At 55.2% G+C, this 14,141-nt stretch overlaps 1 protein-coding gene across 1 annotated transcript; it reads left to right on the top strand.

The window, feature by feature from the left end:
* Positions 1-685: 685 nt before the first annotated feature.
* FERMT3 (FERM domain containing kindlin 3) lies at positions 686-14,090 on the top strand (the record flags this gene model as incomplete). Its single annotated transcript, XM_084253185.1, has 14 exons — positions 686-864; positions 3,529-3,762; positions 3,963-4,082; positions 4,315-4,483; positions 4,680-4,782; positions 11,471-11,578; positions 11,707-11,841; positions 11,921-11,970; positions 12,044-12,168; positions 12,357-12,463; positions 12,554-12,784; positions 13,092-13,216; positions 13,689-13,830; positions 13,911-14,090. The coding sequence occupies exons 1-14, from the start codon at positions 705-707 to the stop codon at positions 14,088-14,090; spliced, it is 1,989 nt and encodes a 662-aa protein (XP_084109311.1). The 5' UTR covers positions 686-704.
* Between the last annotated feature and the right edge of the window lie 51 nt (positions 14,091-14,141).

Raw genomic sequence — 14,141 nt, 5'->3', positions numbered from 1 at the left:
CTGCCCTCTGAAGGAAGCACCAAAGAGAGCGGGGAGGAGAGGCTGGTGCCTGGCCGTGCAGGTGTCTAAGGAGCAGCCAGGAGGGGCTGACACCCCAGCTCCCCACCTGCAACCCCAGCAAGCAAGGTAGGCTGGGCCGGAGGCTGACAGCCCACGGGTGCCCCTCGCCTTCCACAGCCCCGCTGCCCAGCGTCTCTCCCTGCCGCAGCGCGGACACCCCACTGCCGGGAGTGGCTTCAGCTGGTGCGGATGTGCCTTGGGCTGGGATTGGGGCTACTTTCTGGGCCAGGTTCACATCCATTTCCAGGGTGGGCGGCTGCCAGTGTGGACTTGGGGGTGAGCTCTGGGCCAGGAAAGCAGACTGAGTTTGTGCCAGCCCTGGCAAGGAGTAGGGTGATCTTGAGGGAGCCCCTCTGACTCTACTGGGTCTTAGGCTCCCCCAGTGTGAGATGGGAATGGGCTGGACAACAAGGGCTCTGAGGGGCTTTCAGCTCAACCATTTGCAATGCTGAGAGCATTTGAGGTTTGCCTGAAACAACTTGGCATCCTGTGTCTTGCTGCTGCACAAGTCGGCCTGCGGGCTTGGGCATGGCCACCAGGCTGTCCTAGGCTCCGTGGGGCACTTCGCCTTAACCCCGGCAGCCTACCAGATCAGTCCCTGACCGCCTGCACTCTCTCCACCCTCCCTGCAGGCCGCTGCAGCCATGGCGGGCATGAAGACCGCCTCCGGGGACTACATCGACTCGTCCTGGGAGCTGAGGGTATTTGTGGGAGAGGAGGACCCTGAGGCCCAGTCGGTCACGCTCCGGGTCACCGGGGAGTCACACATCGGTGGGGTGCTCTTGAAGATCGTGGAGGAGATCAGTGAGTGCCCACAGGCCCAACTGCTGACCTCAGCTTCATGGGGTGGTTACAGCACACCACGGCCCTGGGCACTTCCGGGCCATCCCTGCTGTGCTGCTCGAGATAATGGTGTGGGTGACTCAGGCACCAGCTTAATCATTTGGTTCCAAAAAAGACTTCCCCTCCCTCGCCACCTTCCCTTCCTTCCTCACTCCAGCTGGTCCTACTAGGTCCCCGGGAGCTCATGCACCCTCTTCGGGGGCAGGAGAGGCTTGCGTGGGCCACACAGAGGTCGCACTCTGGGGATCTGAGGGGAGACCAGAGGGGGCTCCTGAGGGGCTGCACCCTCGTTCCCTCCCCCAGGCGGAAGCCCTGGGCAGGCTGGTGACAGGCCCACAGGCTTGCTCAGGATGGGAGGGCCCTGCCCCCACAGGAAGTTACAGCAAGAACAGACTGTGGTATCAGCCGTGGAGAAGCAGGGCCAGAAAGCACGGGGGCTCTCGTGGCCCTGCCCTGGGGAGTGGGGGCGGCCGCTTCCTGGGAGAGCAGCAGGCATACCCTGATACCCGGGGCCGGAAGGCAGGCCCGAGATAGTCCCAGTCAGGGGCTTGGGTCATGGGCCTCCTGGGTGGAGGGGTGGGTGGGCTTTCTGAGACCAATCAACCCCCCGCGTGTAGCCCAGGAGAGAGGCCAGTCGGCTGCAGAAAGCACAGGCCCAGGACAGCCCAGCCACAAGGCCGAAGTGAGGGGAGCTTCCAGGAGGCTGGGCCCAAGGAGAACATGAAAGCAGAAGTGGGTTCCTGAGGAGATTGGGCGTCAGGCTGAGGCTCAGGCAGGCCTGGGCCCAGCCAGGGCAGGGGTGAAGACGCAGTACCCCCAGGGGAGACCCGGTTCACCCAGGAGCAACACAGGAGGCCTAAGCAAGGAGTCGAGCAGACCCTGCACCCAGCCCAGGTCAAGATGCCCCAGGAGATGCCACACAGTAGGAGTCCTGAGAGGATTAACATGCGCCCTGAGGGGGGGCAGGGAGAAGCTAGGCCAGATGTAGCGGTGGAGGGGGAGGTTCTGAACTGGGGCCTCCAATTGCCTGAAAACACCTAGAGCTGGATTAGAAAGGAGGCTGGGCTGTGATCACAGGCCTTGGGATGCCCTGGGCTGCACTGCAGCTTGTGGATGGCTTTCAGGAGACAGTCGGGCCTGGCTTTGCATTTCTGCAGCTCCCTGAGGCTGGGGTCCAGGGCTCCCTACCAGAGGCAGGGGTGCCTGAGGGGACAGTGTCACTTGTGCCAGTGACGATGGCAGAGGCTGGTCTTGGAGGTGGGTTGACATAGATTTAAGTGGTGGATAAAGGTGAAAAGGATGCCAGTTGCTCGAAGCTGGCAGGGGACCTGGGAGCCAGGACACCCAGCGTCAGATGAGGGGGAGAAACCGGCGGGAAGGGAGGGACACGCTGCCCACGTTATGGCACCTTGGGGGGCCAGGACAAGGAGTCCCAGCATTTGCAGCTCACGCCTGCTGAACAAGGGTTTCTGGAAGGAATGAAGCTGGTGCTCATGTCCCCTTGGCTGGTGGCTCGTGGGTTTCTGGCCTGGCACTTGGGGCAGGGTGGGTGTGTTTGGGGCTCACTGCAGGAAGCTGAAGCTGTAGACTAGGTGAGACCCCAGGAAGGAGATGAGGGTCCCCAAGCGAAAACGGAAAGGATGGGGCAGGCTAGGAGAGGGGCCAAGGCAGACAAAAAGCAGGCCAGGCGCTGGACTCTCGGCCTCAGAAAAGAGATGACAAGGAGAATGTCACCACCTCGTGCGCGGAGGCTCCCCGGCACCCCCACCTTTGGAAGTCGACCTGCAGCCGGCAGGGTTGACCGGCTGAGGAAGGGCAAGTGTGCCCGCGGCCTGTGCTGAGAAGACCAAGTCCCAGCAGGCTCCAGCCAGGGGAGCTGAAGAGGCCACGTCCAGACTCACAGCATCAGGACCGCAACACTTTCTTGCCATGAATGTTCTGGTTGTAAACTAAAGAGCCAAGAGCCAAGAGGAGAAGCCTAGAACACAGTTGGGGTGCAGGGGGTGGGAGACCCCCAGGAGATCAGGCGTCCCCCTGGCCTCTCCACCTGAGCATCAGGGTGATGGAGGGAGGGTGGAGGAAGCAGAGTTGGCGACACAGCCCACAGGAGAGGCTCACTCAGCGCCCATCAGTAGCCTCGGAGGGAGGAAGACGGAGGAGCCAGGGTGCCCCCCGTCTGGCCGCACAGCACGTCCCAGCCGGCCGCTGCTCACCACACAGTGGGCAGCGCTGGGGACCTGGGGCAGGTGGCCGCTGTTCACCCCCTAAGAACAAGGAGACTGAGGCTCCGAAAGGTTAAGGCCCAGGTCACGCAGATAGTGACCTCCTCAGCACCCAGGCCTGCCAGAGAGAGGCCAGTTAGTGGGGAGCAAGGGGGACACACTATGGAGTATGTGAGGTGGGAGCGCAAAGATTAGGGGCTCCCCTGAGGGGCCATGTGGTGGCTGAGCCCAGGGTAAGCTGGGCCAAGACCCTGGTCCTAGACCCTGGGTTGGGTGAGGGGAGGCGGCAGCCCCCACAGGCCTGGGGATCCGGGGTGTGCTTGGCAGTGGGGGCAGAGGGAAGGGAGGAGGGCTCGGCACTCTAAGGCTGACGGCACCCACGTCCCCTCCCTGCGGCCCCCAGATCGTAAGCAGGACTGGTCAGACCACGCCATTTGGTGGGAACAAAAGAGACAATGGCTACTGCAGACGCACTGGACCCTGGACAAGTACGGCATCCTGGCTGACGCCCGCCTCTTCTTTGGGCCCCAGCACCGGCCTGTGGTCCTGCGGCTGCCCAATCACCGAGCTCTGCGCCTCCGCGCCAGCTTCTCCCAGCCCCTCTTCCGGGCTGTGGCTGCCATTTGCCGCCTCCTCAGTGAGTCCCGGCCGCGCCCCCCAAGGGTCCCTCTGGGGTCCCCCCCCCCGTTACAGCCCAACTATGGTCACGTTGTCCTCTGTCCTGCTCCCCACCCGCCTGTAGCACCAGCCCCCAGGTGCCCGTCGGTGGAGCGGGAGGTCTCAGCAGCCCCCCCCACCCCCGCCCCACCAGCCATGCTGAGGCCTGGCTCCCTGCAGGTATCCGGCACCCTGAGGAGCTGTCTTTGCTCCGGGCTCCTGAGAAGAAGGAGAAAAAGAAGAAGGAGAAGGAGCCGCAGGAGGAGGTGTACGACTTGACCAAGGTCGTCCTGGCTGGGGGTGAGCAGAAGCTGATGGGCGATGGGTGAGCCTCTCCTGTGGGCGGTGTCCCCAACCCTGCTTCCTCCACCCTCCCTCCATCACCCCGCTGCTCAGGCAGAGAGGCCAGGGGGATGTCTGATCTCCTGGGGGTCTCCCACCCCCTGCACCCCAACTGTTTTGAGCACAGGGGCCAGGCCCATGAGGCCTGGGGCTGGGGGCCAGGCAGGCCTGACCCCGGTCTGCCCTCTAGGTGTGGCCCCTGTGCTGTACCGGGGGATGCCGGCCCACTTCTCAGACAGCGCCCAAACCGAGGCCTGTTACCACATGCTGAGCCGCCCACAGCCCCCGCCCGACCCCCTCCTGCTCCAGCGCCTGCCCCGGCCCAGCTGCCTGTCGGACAAGACCCAGCTCCACAGCAGGTGAGCTGCCTGCCAGGCCCACGTCCCCTTGAGCCCGGGCTCCCCCGGTTCGGGGCCTACACTCCTGTGTTCTGCTTACCCCAAATCCACACCTCCCGTCCCCAGGCCTTTCCTATGTGTGTGGCCCCCGTGCCCCCTGCCGGCCCCCACCCAGCCACCGCGCCCGGCTCAGCCCTGTCCCCGCCTGTGCTGACAGGTGGCTGGACTCCTCCCGCTGCCTCATGCAGCAGGACGTCAAGGCGGGGGACACGCTCTGGCTGCGCTTCAAGTACTACAGCTTCTTCGACCTGGACCCCAAGGTGGGCCACCGGCGAGAAGGGGGTCTGAGCCACGGGGGACCTAGGGTGCACAGGTCTGGGGATGTCAGGGCCCGGTAGGGGTCTGTCCATCTGTTCGTTTGTCCATCCACACCTGTTTGCCAGCCCTGCCCACGTGGTGCCCGGCTCTCCCCGCAGCCCCAGGCAGCCTCTGATCTGCCTGGCTCTGCCTGTTCTGGGCCTCAGAGGAAGAGCCACTCCTAGCGGCTTCCTTGCTGCATGCGTCTGTGCCTCGTTCCTTGCCGGGGAATGTCCCACCGTGAGGATGCGCCACATTTTATTGCTCCATCGTCAGCCACCCGGCGTGTGGTCAGCCCCCTCGTAGGCTCCTATGAGTGGTGCTGCTATAACCACAGCTTTTGAGTGGACAGAGACTTTTCCTTTGTCTTGGGCGGATCCCAGAATAGTCTAGTTGAGTTGCTGGCACTGTTATTTTTACTTGAACCAATTATTTTCTATGAAACTTTTTGTTTTGAGATGGCTACAGACTCACAGACAGTTTGTGACAAATACTCTATAGAGGCCGTAGACTCCGTGCCTCTGCTGGGATTTCCCCAACAGTAACTTCTCAGCCAGGATTTTCTCTCTGTACTGAATTCACCCTCTTAACTCCCCGATTTGTAGACTCGGGTTGCTGGCTAGGATCTTTTTCTGTCTGCCTGAAGAACTTCCTTTCACATTTTTGATGAGTTGATCTACTGGGGATGAATTTCTTCAACTTTGGTGTGACTGCAGAGGTCATCATTTTACCATTGATTTTGAAAGGAATTTTTACTGGGTGTGGAGTTCTTGGCTGGGGGTTTTTTCTTGCAGTCCCTTAAAGATGTTGCTTCATGGCCTTGGCCTCTACTGCCCTGCTGTGGCAGCCATATCTGTTCTCTGCCTTGCCCAGCTGGACGTCTTGTGCCTCGTTTTCTGACTGCTTTCTTGTTATTGCTGGTTCTGAACAATTTGATCATCATGGACCTTGGTTTGCTTCAGATTTCTCATGCCTGGTGTTCACTGAGCTTCTGGAATCTAAGTTTACAGTTTGCAAATTTGGACAATTTTGGCCTTTTTTTTAAATATTCACAAAGTATGTTTTCTTTAAAAATTTATTTATGCATACAAAAATGGGTATAAGCCAGAGGTACAAGGGTGAGAGGATTCACCAGAGACAAAGTGGGGAGCAGAACAGACAGATTGACTGAAATACACTGCTGAGGGGAGCAACGAGTGAGACAGGAGAGGCCTGCTGCACCGTGTGGGTCAGCTCCCTGACTGGGGATCAAACTCATGTTACAGTGGCTGCAGATCGCTTCATAGTCTGAGAGTTATCCCCTTGCATCACCAGGGAGGCCCCTTTTTCAGATTTTTTGTGCTCCCCCACTTTCACAGGGTTCTGATGACGTAACTATTAGAAACTTAAAATCAACCCATAGTTCACTGAGGTCCTGGATTTATTTGTTTTTGGTTTTGTTTTCAGTCTTATTTTTCATGACTTTCATTCTGGGTAGCTCTATTGTTATAGCTTCAAGTTTCTAATCTTTTCTTCTGCCATGTCTCATCAGCTGTTAATCCCGCATCTTAAAGTTCAATTTTGACCTTTTAAATATTTTCCATATTTCTCCTTAACATACTCATGCTTTCCTCTACCTTTTCAGTTTTTGTCAACTACTTTGAGTGTTTCTTCTACTGTGTCATTTCTGGATCTAATTCTACTGATTCTTTATCACCTCCTCATATATTGTATTTTTCTTTTTTAAAAAAATATTTATTTATTTATGCATCCAAGAGCTCGGGTACAGGCCAGAGATGCACGGGCTGAGAGGATTCACCAGAGACAGAGTGGGGAACAGAAGAGGCAGACTGACTGAAAAACACTGCTGAGGGGAGCAGTGGGTGAGACAGGAGAGGTCTGCCTCGCCATGTAGGTTGCTCCCTGGCCAGCCGGGGATTGAACTCGTGCTGCAGAGGCTGCGGATTGCTTCATAGTACGGTGCTTAATCCCTTGTGCCACCTGGCAGGCCCCATATATTGTATTTTTCTATTTGTTTTCACGACTGGTCATTTCTTTGTTGATGCCAGACCTACAAATTTTATTATTTGTTATTGCTTTGCAGTCATTTAAATATTTTTAAACTGGGCCTCCCCTGATGGCGCAGCAGTTGAGTGCTGGCCTGGAAGCTGCCCGCAGCCTCTGCAGTGCCGGTTCGATCCCTGGCCGCAGGCAAGGGTCCCACATGGCGTGACAGACCTCTCCTGCCGTGCCCGCTGCTCCCCTCAGCAGTGTACTTCGTCAGTCTGCCTGTTCTGCTCTCTGCTCTGGCTCTGGTGAATTCTCTCACCCTGCCGCGCTTCTGACTGTACCCAGTGCTTGTATAAATAAACAAATAAATCTTTAAAAATATAAATATATTTTTAAACCATATTTGGGGTGAAGTTAAGATCCTTGGATACAGTTTGACCTTGCATGGCATGCTCTGAACCTTAATGAACCAATGAGGACAAGCCTGTCCTCTAATATAGGGCTAGTTTACCCCATTCCTGTGGCAATGGCCTTCTGATTACTGTGGCAGAGGCACCACATGGAGATTTCTCTAATCTGGCTGTGGGGATGGTGAGCTGTTCCCAGTCATAGGTGAACTCTGGTAAGTTTACACCTGCTCATGAGGAGCCCTCTGCTGGTCTCCAGTCTCTCTCTCTTCATGTAGCTCCCTCCACTCCAGATCTCTGTCCTGTGAATTCTCACTGACTCGGACTCTCCCAGTTCTCAACTCTCCCAATTCTCCTCAACTTTGGGAATATGCTGGACTCTTTTTGGGGGTCCTCTTTTAGTCAGCAGCCAGGAAATGCTCCACGCAGTAAGTTGGGGCAATTTTAAGGGTCACCTTTTTTCCCTTCTCTCAGGGATGGCTATCCTATATAGTCTGTTGCCTAATATCTACAAAATATCTGATCTTTGGCATCCTCTTTATTTTTTAATTTATATTTCTAGTGCAATAAAGATGGCTTAAAGAGTAGATAGTCCAAGGAGATTTGTAATAATAAACACAGCAAAGCAGTACCCTGCCCACCTCTTCTCCCAGACTGGACCTGGGAGCCTAGATCCCTAGAGATTGGGGTCTGGAGCCTTTTATTCTGGTGTTTACTTCTCTGTGATATGCTTATATGTTGCTATTCCTTGATTCTTCCATTTCACACATTATCTATGGTCTTTGTTTGAATGATGAAGATTTAACTGCCTTACCCTCCCTTCCCCACCACACATTTCTTGGTGTCTTTCCAACCAAGTTATGGTTTTTGGTTAAAACAACATGATCATGGCTGTAAATAGTAACACACATAAATAGTGTGCTTAGCTAGCCCACAGAGTAAAGATACTTCCTTTCTCGGTCAGATTTTTTCCTTGAGTCCACAATTGTCAAATTTTTATTTACTTATTTTTCTACTAATTATCTGTCTTTGCCCACATTAAAAGAGAGACCCCAAAGACTATCTAGACACTGTCTGTGGTTGTCCAGGGGGCATCTTTCACAGTGATCACACCCCTCCAAAACTGCAAACAAACCACAACACTCTCAAAAGGGAAAATCATGCAGGGTATCCGTCAGTGTTATTTCCATTTTAAGACTGTGGAACAGCAGCACTGCAGACGCACTGGATGACTGCTGTCCTTGGCTTTCTCGGCACTGTTTCTTGGTAATTTCAGTTTTGCCTCCTTTGTTTTTCTTTTCTAAATGATTCCCTCATTTCAATGTGGCATATAATCCATTAGCTTCCCCTATGAGGACATGTGAGATAGAAACAGTTGAAATCCTGATTGTCTGAAAGGACATTGTTCTACCCTTGCTGTGTGACAGCTTGGCTAGGTATAGAATTCCACTCTGGAGAGAGTTTCCTGCCAAATTTCTAAGCCACCTTCCCATTGTCTTTCAGTTTCTGGTGTTGCTATTGAGGAGTCTGATGCTATTTGTATTTTCAATGCTTCCCCAGGTGACCCTTCTATTTTTCTTTGAGGAGGGGGCACCCAAAACATTCAGAATATTCTCCTTATCTCTTAGTATTCTAATATCTATCAGTATGCCCTAGTATGGTTCTTTCTTCACTGATTGTATATTGCACTTTCAAATCAGAAACCTGGGTCTTTTAGTTCTGAGAAACTAATTAATTCTTCAAAGGAAAAAAGATATGTGTCTTGTTTCTAATTTTGCCCTTTTTTTCTGTAGAGTTCCTTATCTTTCAAATGATCTATAGAATTTTAAATTTCTGCCATGTATCTTTTTTTTTTTAAAGATTTATTTATTTATTTATATAACCACTGGGTACAATCAGAAGAGCGGGAGGGTGAGAGAATTCACCAGAGCCAGAGCGGGGAGCAGAACAGGCAGAAGGACCAAAGTACACTGCTGAGGGGAGCAGTAGGTGCAGCTGGAGAGGTCTGCGCGCCATGTTGGACCCTTGCCTACTGCCGGGGATCGAACTGGTGCTGCAGAGGCTGCCGGCAACTTCGCAGCCCAGCGCTCAACCGCTGTGCCACCAGGGGAGGCCTTCTGCCATGTATCTTTAAGTTATAAGAGATATTTAATATAACACACATTTAGAAAAATGCACAAATGTAACCAAGACATAGAGCAACAGAATTTTACCAGCCCCAGAAGTCCCCCTTCCAGATACCCCAGGTACCCCAGGTGGCAACCGTTAATGTTACCTCTAATGCCACAGATTCATTTTGCCTGTGTCTGAAGTTTACATAAATGAGATCCCAGTCTTTACTCTTTCGTGTCTGGCTTCTTCCACTCAGCGTGATGTTTGTATGATATGTCCACCTTGCATATAGATGTATTTTATTCTTTGTTATTGGTGTGTGCCATTCAATTGTGTCAATATATCACAAATAATTTTCTGTTCTACTGTTGATGGGCAACATGCAATTCCCAGATTGGGTACACATTGCTGCACTCAGAGGTGGAATTATTGGCTGGCAGGGTCAGCATTGGTTGAACTGTAGTAGATTACTATTAAAGAGCTTCCCAACATGCTTAACCAATTTACACCCTCATCAGCAGTGTGAGAGAGTTTCAGTTTTTCCTAAATTTCACCTGCACTTGGCACTTCCTATCTTTTGCATGGTAGCCATTTTGGTAGATATATAATTGTCTCTCATACTTTTTTTGTTTATTTGGTTTTTTAAACTGCTTTATTGAGGTCTAACTTCCATGCCATAAAAATCACCAATTGTGATTTATTTTTAGTAAATTTATACAGTTGTGCCACCGTTACCACAATCCAGTTTTAGAACATTTCCATCACCCCAGAAAGTTCTCTATAGCCCATTTGCAGTCATTCTTCCTCCCACATCCAACCCCAGACAACCCGAGATATACTTTTTGATGTGACTCTAATTTGCATTTCCCTGATGGTTAATAAAGTGGAACCCCTTATCATATGGCTATTGATATGTAAAGTTTCTGTTCACGTTTTTTGCTGATTTTTATATTGAGTTGTTCATCTTTTGCATATTGATTTATAGGAGTTCTTTATATATTCTGTGTCTGAGTCCTTTGTCAGATGAATATATTGTGAATATGTTTTCTTACTCTGTCCTTTGCCTTTTCATTCTCCTGATGATTTATTTTAACAGAAGCTCCTAAATTAATATAATCCCATTGATAGATATATATATTTAAAGATTTATTTATTTATGCATACAAGAGCTGGGTGACAGGCCAGAGGTGTGGGGAGTGAGAGGATTCACCAGAGACAGAGTGGGGAATAGAACAGGCAGATTGACCAAAGTACACTGCTGAGGGGAGCAGGGCGAGACAGGAGAGGTCTGCTCACCATGTGGTGACTCTCCCTGGCCGGCCGGGATCGAACCAGCACCGCGGAGGCTGTGGACAGCTTCACAGCGTGGCGCTCAACCCGCTGGGCCACCGGGGAGGCCCGGGTCTTTGTTCTTGCTGTTTGCTTTCTGCCTCTTTTCAAAATGTTTTGGTGCCTTTACCAGAGAACAAGAGAGGGAAAAGGCGCAAGATCCGCCTCGTCATGGTTTTGCTTCCATCTTCCAGAACTTCTCACCTGCTGCAGTCCCCTCTGTCCTTTGTGGGTTTGCTGGGTTTTGTGCCTTTGTTGTCAGTTTTGGTGGGTTTCAGAGGGAGCTAGGCTTCGTATCTGGGGTGCCTGGGATACTCTTTGTGCACCCCTTCTCTCAGGGATGCTCCTCCTGCCCTCTAGTATCTGTTATCCTCAGGTCTCGGTGCAGCCTGCCACCTCCTCCTGATGTAGGGCAAATCCTTGCTCCCCAGTTCCATTCTCTCTCCTCGCCAGCAAGCTTGTGGCGTCCTTGCCAAGGGGCAGGAGTGAGCTGCCGCACAGAAGTCATTTCCATTAGAGCTTTAAGACCCCTGGAATCACTTATTGATCGGTTTGCAGAGTCCCCCCCCCCAACCCCCTCTCTGCCCCAGTGCCCTCGGCAGCGCGCATGGCCAACACCTGTTCAGCCAACAAAGGTTGATGGGGAAAAGGTGCCTCTTGCCTGTGTGGGCTATATGGCGTGGCCGGCTGTAAGGTGGGGTTGGATCTGCCGCCCTTGTGGGATCACTAAGGAGCACCCACAGTGCCGGGCAGGGCAGCGGGATCCCGGGTGCATGGCACCTGACCCCGCAGGCCTCCTCCTCCCACACTCCAGACAGACCCAGTGCGGCTGACCCAGCTGTACGAGCAGGCTCGGTGGGACCTGCTGCTGGAGGAGATCGACTGCACGGAGGAAGAGATGATGGTGTTCGCTGCCCTGCAGGTGCCTGGGCCCTGGGCGGCTGGGCGTGGGCCAGGCTGGGGGCAGGGAGGGCCTCACTGCCCAGTTCAGGGCACTGTTGGGCGAGGGAGCCACCCGCTCAGCTCTCCCTGGCCCCGTGTCCCACCTAGTACCACGTCAACAAGCTGTCCCAGAGTGGAGAGGTGGGCGAGCCGGCCAGCACCGATCCCGGGCTGGACGACCTGGACGCAGCCCTGAGCAACCTGGAGGTGAAGCTGGAGGGGTCAGCACCCACAGATGTGCTGGTGAGCAGGGACGCAGGTCAGGAGTCGGGGCAGGGCCGAGTGCAGGGCCCAGGCCTCCCCTGACTCCTCTCCTCCCCAGGACAGCCTCACCACCATCCCGGAACTCAGGGACAACCTCCGCATCTTCCGGTGAGTTTGCGCCCAGCGTGGGGGTGGGCGGGATTCAGGAGGTGGCCCTCACAAACCTCCCGACCCCCATCAGGCCCCGGAAGCTGACCCTGAAGGGGTACCGCCAGCACTGGGTGGTGTTCAAGGAGACCACCCTGTCCTACTACAAGAGCCAGGATGAGGCCCTGGGGGACCCCATTCAGCAGCTCAACCTCAAGGGTGAGTGAGGGCGGCCTGGCCAGGACAGGGATGGGGCTAGGCAGGTGAACACTCACCTCTTTCCTCCTGGGGACGAAGGAAGATGCCCTGGGTCTGAGGCAGCTGTGCAAGGCGGCCCCTGCCCACGGTTCCCTGAGGCAAAGCTGCCACTCCCCGGCCTCCGAGCCCACCCTTTCTTCTTCCTCCAGGCTGCGAGGTAGTCCCCGATGTCAATGTCTCAGGCCAGAAGTTCTGCATCAAACTCCTGGTGCCCTCCCCTGAGGGCATGAGTGAGATCTACCTGCGGTGCCAGGATGTGAGTGGGGCTGGCCTGGGCCAGGACAGAACCTGGGGCCTGAACTGGGGCCTGGCTGGCCCCTCACACCCTCTCCCTGCCCCTCCCCAGGAGCAACAGTATGCCCGCTGGATGGCCGGCTGCCGACTGGCCTCCAAGGGCCGCACCATGGCGGACAGCAGCTACACCAGCGAGGTGCAGGCCATCCTGGCCTTCCTGAGCCTGCAGCGGGCAGGCGGTGGGGGCTCGGGCAACCACTCCCACCCCGACGCCTCCAGTGAGGGCCTCAACCCCTATGGTCTTGTTGCCCCCCGCTTCCAGCGAAAGTTTAAGGCCAAGCAGGTACTGGAGGGAGTGGGGACTGCTGTGTTTAGCTGCCCTTGGCCCCTGGGCCTCCACAGCCTTCTGGAAAGCCACAGGCTCACTTGGTCCCTCTCCCACCCACTACCCTGAGGCTGGGTGAGCTGGGGTGAGGACCCACCCACGGTGCAGCCGCCCGTGTCCGCTGCAGGCCCAGCCGGGCTCACGTTTGCTGAGTGCTGAGAGGGCGCATTCTGGTGGCCTCTCCCCTCCCCCAGCCCCAGCCCTGGATAGGGGTGCGAGGGGGCCTCAGAGACTCGGGCAACCCCTCAAGAGTGTGGTCTTGCAGCTTACCCCTCGGATCCTGGAAGCCCACCAGAACGTGGCCCAACTCTCGCTGTCCGAGGCCCAGCTGCGCTTCATCCAGGCCTGGCAGTCCCTGCCCGACTTCGGCATCTCCTATGTCACAGTCAGGTATGAGCTCGCCCCAGCACGGCTCTGCCGTCACCTGCTGCTGGGTGGGCGGCACCTGAAATCCTCTTCCTGTTCGAGTATAGCCCTCACTGAGGGCACCCTGTGCTCCCCTTATCCTGCACCCCCACAACAAACACAAGAGACAGAGGTCAGGTAAGGGCAGGGGCACACTCTGTTTGCTGTGACAGCAAGTGCCTCCTTTTGAATCTTTCAAAACCCGCAAAGACATAAGCAAGACAACAATGACACCAAAAAAGTAATTTAAAGCCATGGACTATTTGCCTGTGCTGCTCAGTGCCAGGATAATGATGAGGTCACAACACCCGTTTTCCAGGCGAGGGGCCGGAGACCCAGAGAACCCAGAGGGCGTGTTCATACAGCCTGTGCCCGAGAGCTTGGTCGCGCCATCTGGGTGGGATCCAGACCACGCAGGGTGAAGTCCTCGCTCACACTCTCTCCCCCTGGGGACCAGGTTCAAGGGCAGCAGGAAGGACGAGATCCTGGGCATCGCCAATAACCGACTGATCCGCATAGATGTGGCCGTGGGTGACGTGGTCAAGACATGGCGCTTCAGCAACATGCGCCAGTGGAACGTCAACTGGGACATCCGGCAGGTGGGTGCAGAGTCGTGGCGGGGCTGGGCAGACCCACCCCCCTCCACCCACCCACAGCCCTCCCACTGCCCTCCCTGCAGGTGGCCATCGAGTTCGACGAGCACATCAACGTGGCCTTCAGCTGTGTGTCTGCCAGCTGCCGCATCGTGCACGAGTACATCGGGGGCTACATCTTCCTGTCCACACGAGAGAAGGCCCGCGGGGAGGAACTGGATGAGGACCTCTTCCTGCAGCTCACGGGTGGCCATGAGGCCTTCTGAGGCCCCTCTCACTGCCCTCGTTCGGCTCACCAGCTGCCACGGCCCACTCCC

This window comes from Talpa europaea, assembly GCF_964194135.1.
Source record: "Talpa europaea genome assembly, chromosome: 1".
Lineage (NCBI taxonomy): Eukaryota > Metazoa > Chordata > Mammalia > Eulipotyphla > Talpidae > Talpa > Talpa europaea.
The sequence above is the reverse complement of the archived record's forward strand: the minus strand, read 5'-3'. Positions and strand labels throughout refer to the sequence as shown.